The 6,336-nt window shown below is 53.4% G+C and overlaps 1 protein-coding gene across 1 annotated transcript; it reads right to left on the reverse strand.

Annotated features, from left to right (window-relative positions):
- Positions 1-2,905: 2,905 nt before the first annotated feature.
- On the reverse strand, positions 2,906-4,562 carry LOC109775294 (uncharacterized). The gene is made up of 2 exons (XM_020334045.1): positions 3,314-4,562; positions 2,906-3,054 (listed from the first exon to the last, which is right to left on the reverse strand). The coding sequence occupies exons 1-2, from the start codon at positions 4,560-4,562 to the stop codon at positions 2,906-2,908; spliced, it is 1,398 nt and encodes a 465-aa protein (XP_020189634.1).
- Between the last annotated feature and the right edge of the window lie 1,774 nt (positions 4,563-6,336).

A 6,336-nucleotide genomic window follows, 5' to 3' on the forward strand; every position in this document is an offset into this window, starting at 1 on the left:
CTCTGTTGGAGGTTTCACTCCTCTTTTTGTTAGGCATACCTCCCCTACCTCGCTGTTTTGATGCTGCTCGTCGTCTTGTGTCCAACAAGCTTGAGTTTTCTCAATTCGGAGCTCATATGCAGAAGTTATGGCACTTCTGGTTTTCCGTGGAGTATACTTGTTTTCGTGGAAGTGGCTTTAGGATGGCGCCAGCGGTAGTACCGCTGGGCCGGAGTGGCAGTACCGCGTATCGCCACAAGCGGTAGTACCGCTGTCCCACAGCGGTAGTACCGCCCATGGCCATAAGCGGTAGTACGTCTCCGGTTCCGCACTGGTACCGCCTCGACTCGAGACGTGGTTTTCTCGTGTCGGGTTCAGCGGCAGTAGGAGCGGTAGTACCGCTCATGAGCGGTAGTACCGCGGCTACCACCGCCCCTAGTGCCGCTCAATGGCCCTCCTCTCTGTTCCTTCTCCCTGTGCTCGTGGTAGGCGCTGTGCGCGGTCCCAGCGGCAGTACTGCTGCGGCCAATGGTAGTACCGCTGGCTCCAGCGGTAGTACCGCTCATACGGCTCTGCCTCGCCCTCTGTTTTGCTCCGCTCTCTGTGTTCTACCGCTCGGGAGGTAGTACCGCTCCCCTGAGCGGTAGTACCGCTCGTGCGCGGACTGAGCACATAACGGTTGGATTCGGGAGCCCCTATAAAAGGGGGTCTTCTTCCCCATTCAACCTCATCCTTTGAGCTCGTGTTCTTCCCCCATTGTTAACCTTCTTCGAGCTTGCTATCTCTCAATCCCTCCGTGGATTCTTGCTAGTTTTGGGGGGGAAAGAGAGAGGAGATCTAGATCCACATTTCCACCAATCACTTTCTCCTCTAGGTGAGGGGAACCCCTTGGATCTAGATCTTGGAGTTCTTGGTGTTCTCCTTCTTGTTCTTCCTCTCTTTTCCCTCCCTAGAATTAGTTGCTTTGGTGGGATTTGAGAGAGAAGGACTTGGGCACTCCGTGTGCCCTTGCCATTGCATTTGGTGCATCGGTTTGAGTTCTCCACGGTGATAAGTGGAAGTTACAAGTTGAGAAGCTTATTACTCTTGGGTGCTTGGTACCCTTGAGCTTGTTCCTCTTGGGTGCTTGGGCGCCCTAGATGGTTGGTGGTGTTCGGAGCTCAATCATTGTGGTGTAAAGCTCCGGGCAAGCGTCGGGGTCTCCAATTAGGTTGTGGAGATCGCCCCGAGCAATTTGACAGGTACCGGTGACCGCACCCAAGGGTTGCCAAAGTGTACGGGTTCGGTGACCGCCCCAAGGGTTGCCATTTGTACGGGTTCGGTGACCGCCCTCAAGGGTCCCTTAGTGGAATCACGGCATCTTGCATTGTGCGAGGGCGTGAGGAGATTACGGTGGCCCTAGTGGCTTCTTTGGGAGCATTGTGCCTCCACACCGCTCCAAACGGAGATTAGCATCCGCAAGGGTGTGAACTTCGGGATACATCATCGTCTCCGCGTGCCTCGGTTATCTCTTACCCGAGCCCTTTACTTATGCACTTTACTTTGTGATAGTCATATTGTTTCTTGTCATATATCTTGCTATCACTTAGTTGTTTACCTGGCTTAGCATAAGTTGTTGGTGCACATAGGTGAGCCTAGTTGTTTTAGGTTTTGTGCTTGTCAAATTAACCGTTAGGTTCCGCATTTGTTCAAGCCTCAACCGTAATTATTTTAAAGCGCCTATTCACCCCCCTCTAGGCGACATCCACGATCTTTCACGTGGGATGGTGGCGGTGGAGGGGCCCGCGGCCGGCGGGTCCGGGGTGGATCCACAGCAGCAGGAGCCGGCGACGGCGTTGCCGGCAGTGACGCTGCTGTAGTAGGAGAAGGACTCCCAGCAGGACCGCCATCGAGGCTCCTGGCAGGGCGCTCGACAAAAGCCCGTGCCCCAGGCGACCGGGGGAGGTCGGTGGCGGCGACCGAGGAGGGGACCATGGCGGCGACGGCGACCGTGGGGCCGCGTCCAGGGTCACCGTGCCTGGCACGGTGAACGGCATCAACGAGACCGGCTGCTCAGTACCCTGCAAAAAATCATAAGTGTGCAGGGAAGGAGTAGGAGTTGACGAAGATGGAGTGGAGGCAAAGGGAAAGGTTGACTCATCGAACACTACATGACGAGAGATGATGATCTTTTGGGTGGAGCGATCAAGGCAACGATAGCCATGATGCCGTGATGGGTACCCTAGAAACACGCATCGCACGGAGCGAGGCGCAAGTTTGTGCGGAGCAACGGCTGTGGTGTTGGGGTAACATAGACATCCGAAAACCCGAAGACCAGCATAGGCAGGATCTACGCCAAGTAAGGCACGAAAAGGAATACGATCCGAGATTGCCTTGGAAGGCAACCGATTATGCAACATAACGGCGGTGTGAAGAGCTTCGACCCAAAAACGAGGTGGCATACTAGCTTGGATAAGGAGTGTACGAGTAATGTCATTAAGAGTATGAATAATGCGTTTGGCTTTGCCATTTTGTTGCGAAGTGTATGGACATGAAAAGCGGAGTGCAATTCCATGGTGCTGGGCAAACGAATGGAGGAGTGAATTATCGAACTCACGACCATTATCACACTGAATAGCCTGCAAGCGTGCACTAAACTGGGTGAGCGCTAAAGCATGAAGGGACGACAAGTGTGAGAAAGCTTCGGACTTAATCCGTAGAGGATAAACCCATGCATACTGAGTAAAATCATCGAGACAAACGAGATAATACTTAAAGCCAAAAATACTCTCAACAGGAGATGTCCACAAATCACAGTGAATTATTTGAAAGGGAGTAGTGGTTACACGATTGGTGGAAGAAAAAGGAAGACGAACATGACGACCTAACTGACAAGCATGACACGAACTACTTTTATTCTTTTCCCTAGGGATAATCGAAGAACGAGCTAATGACTCCATGACGGGCCGCCCAGGATGCCCAAGCCGACGATGCCAGAGTGCTGCATCGACGACGAGGAAGGCGTGTGGCTGGCTGGTAGAGGAAGGGCGGATGGAGTAGAGAGCTCCGAAGCTATTGCATCTGAGAATCTCGGTCCTGGATAGAAGATCCTTCACAGAAAAACCAAGAGGGTCAAATTCGACGGAGACACGATTATCAATAGTGAACTGACGAACAGACAAAAGGTTTTTAACTATGTTAGGAAATACTAAGACATTACGAAGGTAAAGAGGACGAGAGGTGGTGGAAATAGGAAGACGTGCATGCCCGGTACCGGTGATTAGAAGAGTGGAACCGTTACCGACAACGACAACACGACGAGAGGAGGAGGGGGGAGACACGGAGGTGAGCATACCGGGTTCGGACGCGAAGTGGGAGGAGGCGCCGGTGTCCATCACCCACTCCCTGGAGGGTGCTTGCAGCCCCATGGTTTGGAACTGATGCATGAGCTCGGCCTGGTCCCATGAAGCCGAAGTTGATGCCGGTGATGATGGAGCCGTGCCGGTGAGACCGTAGGAGGGCTGTCCAGAGGCGTAGCCGTAGCCGTAGGGAGCAAGGCCGTACGGGTTCTGGGCGTAGAACGCATGCGGCGACGGGGTGTGCCGGGGCGCGTAGCTGGGAGCAGGGGCATAGCCGGGCGGCGCGCGACCGAGCAGCCCCCCTTGGCCATAGGGCCACATCTGGATGGCGCCGTTCCAGGGATGCTGCGGTGAGGGCCAGGAAGGAGTGGCAGCCTGCGGGGTCGCGGGCGCCGAGATGATCTCCTTGGTGACTCCAGCGGCGGCCTTCTTCTTCTTCTTTCCTTTTCCAGGAGCCTTGCCAGGGTTGCCGGTGTTGGTGAAGAGGGCCGTGTCCGAGTTGCGGGCGTGGCGGTTTTTGCGTTTCATGTCTTGGAGCGCAAGCAACGAGCGGCACTGCGCGAAGGTCATACCGGGCATGAGGGAGATCAGATCGGCGGCGGACTCGTATTGCTCGGAGAGGCCGCTGAGGCAGTGGACCACCATCTCGGCATCATCAACGGGGGCACCAAGATCCGCAAGCCCATCAGAGAGGGACTTGACCTTCTGAAGATAGTCGGCCATACTCATCTCTCCCATCTTGACATCGCCGAGCTCGGCCGTGAGGTGGAGTTGACGATTGATCTTGTGGTCGTTGAAGAGACCGTTGATGATGTTCCAGAGATCGACAGCGAGGGGATCGTCGCCGGGCGTCATGACGACGTCGAGGATACTGAGCGAGACAGACCCATAGAGCCAAGAGACGACGGTGGCGTCGAGGAGAGACCACTCCGGGTTCGGCGCATCGGGAGCATCGAAGTCGAGGTGATCCAGGAGGGCATACTTGCGACAGGCGGCGCGGAAGAAGGTGCGCCACTGCCGGTGAACGCCGGTGTCGAGCGCGAGCTCGACGGGAACGTGGCCTTTGATGGAGTGGAGGCCGACGGCCTGGGCGTGCAGCGAGGTCAAGGAGAAAGACCCCGCGCTCCTCCCTGATTCATCGACGGCGGTCGCGAGAGGCAGCTTGGCCTTGGCGGCCTCGGCGTCCTGGCGCTCCTTGGCGGCGGCCAGCGCCTGGTTCGTCGCGTCGGTGTCGGGCTGCGACATGGATGCGGCGGTGCGGGCGCGGCGGCGAGAGAGGAGGTGGTGGCTTCGGCGGCAGCGGAAGGAGGAGGAGGGCGGCACAGGCTAGGGTTAGGTTTTTAGGCTCTATACCATGTAAGATTAGGGAAACCACACGTTGTGGTGCCTTGTATTGATCAATATATATAGGTTACAAGGCAGAGTTCGTATCGTACAATATACGGACACCTATACAAGGACTACACATATACAACCGTATAACTATACAAAAACAATACGGTTATATATTCTAACAGAGGTGATTATACGGTTACTACAGATCGTATAGGTTCGTATTTCATCTATTTGACTGGTCAAACTATTATACTAAGGTATACGATAAGTTCAATGATCATCAGTGCATTTTACTCAAGTTTCAATGCCACGTCGCTCCATAGCAGGCACCCGAAGTCGTCGGTGATGTTTCACTACAGCCTGCATCGACGCGGCGAGCTCCATAGCAGCACCCGACACCTTGGTGATGATTCATTGCGGCCCGCACCGACGCGGCGAGCTCCATAGCAGCATCCGACGCCATTGGTGATGTTGCATTGCAGCCCGCACTAAACAAGACGAGCTCCATCGCAGCACCCCCTAGGCGCCGCGGGATACCATAGAACCCTGTTAGTCTCCAATCAACCATAGTACCAGACGTGATTAAAACATGAGCAATGCTACATCTACGGGCTGGTTGTTACATATCCTACGTAGTGGATGACATGGCAGTGTTTAATTGAACATTAATTGAGGCGCAGGGCCCACCCTAAATATCAGGAGGGGAAGTTGTTGGGGAACGTAGCAGAAATTCAAAATTTTCTACGCATCACCAAGATCAATCTATGGAGTAATCTAGCAACGAGGGGAAGGAGAGTGCATCTACATACCCTTGTAGATCGCGATGCGGAAGCGTTGCAAGAACGTGGATGAAGGAGTCGTACTCGTAGCGATTCAAATCGCGGTTGGTTCCGATCTAAGCGCCGAACCACGGCGCCTCCGCGTTCAACACACGTGCAGCCCGGTGACGTCTCCCACGCCTTGATCCAGCAAGGAGAGAGGGAGAGGTTGGGGAAGACTCCGTCCAGCAGCAGCACAACGGCATGGTGGTGATGGAGGAGCGTGGCAATCCCGCAGGGCTTCGCCAATGTAGCGACCAGACCTCAAATGGCCTGTGCTCCTGTGCATCAGTGTCATCCCTGGATCAGTAATGCTGACACGCACAGTACAAATGGAGGATTTATAACAGAGTAGCAATCACACACTTATTACATCGAATATCTCCGAAGAGATTAAGTATGAAAACATGGCTTAAGGCCATCTAATAACGATAACAGCGGAAGACTTGGAAGATAAGTGAGTCCATCAACTCCAGCGGCATCACTGAGTATAAGACCACGACCTAAGGCACCTTACTCATCGTCTGAAAAGTCTGCAACATGAAACGTTGCAGCCCGAAAATGGGTCAGCACATAGAATATGCTGGCAATGTAACACATAGAGAACAATGAACAATAATAATGCTATACTATATGCATATATGGCTGGTGGAAAGCTCTATGGTTACAGTTTTGCGAAAAGCCAATTTTATCCTACTGCAAAAGGAATAAATTTTATTTAACTATCATGGTGGTTGAAACATTGAGAAGGTACCTCCAACTCAATCCCAATTAAGTATCATCATTACCCCAACAAAATTAATTATAAGTATCACGGTGATGAGATTCAAATGATAATCCAGGTACTAGATACTCAAGTTGTCCAT

This window comes from Aegilops tauschii, chromosome 6 (assembly GCF_002575655.3).
Source record: "Aegilops tauschii subsp. strangulata cultivar AL8/78 chromosome 6, Aet v6.0, whole genome shotgun sequence".
In the NCBI taxonomy this organism is placed as follows: Eukaryota; Viridiplantae; Streptophyta; class Magnoliopsida; order Poales; family Poaceae; genus Aegilops; species Aegilops tauschii.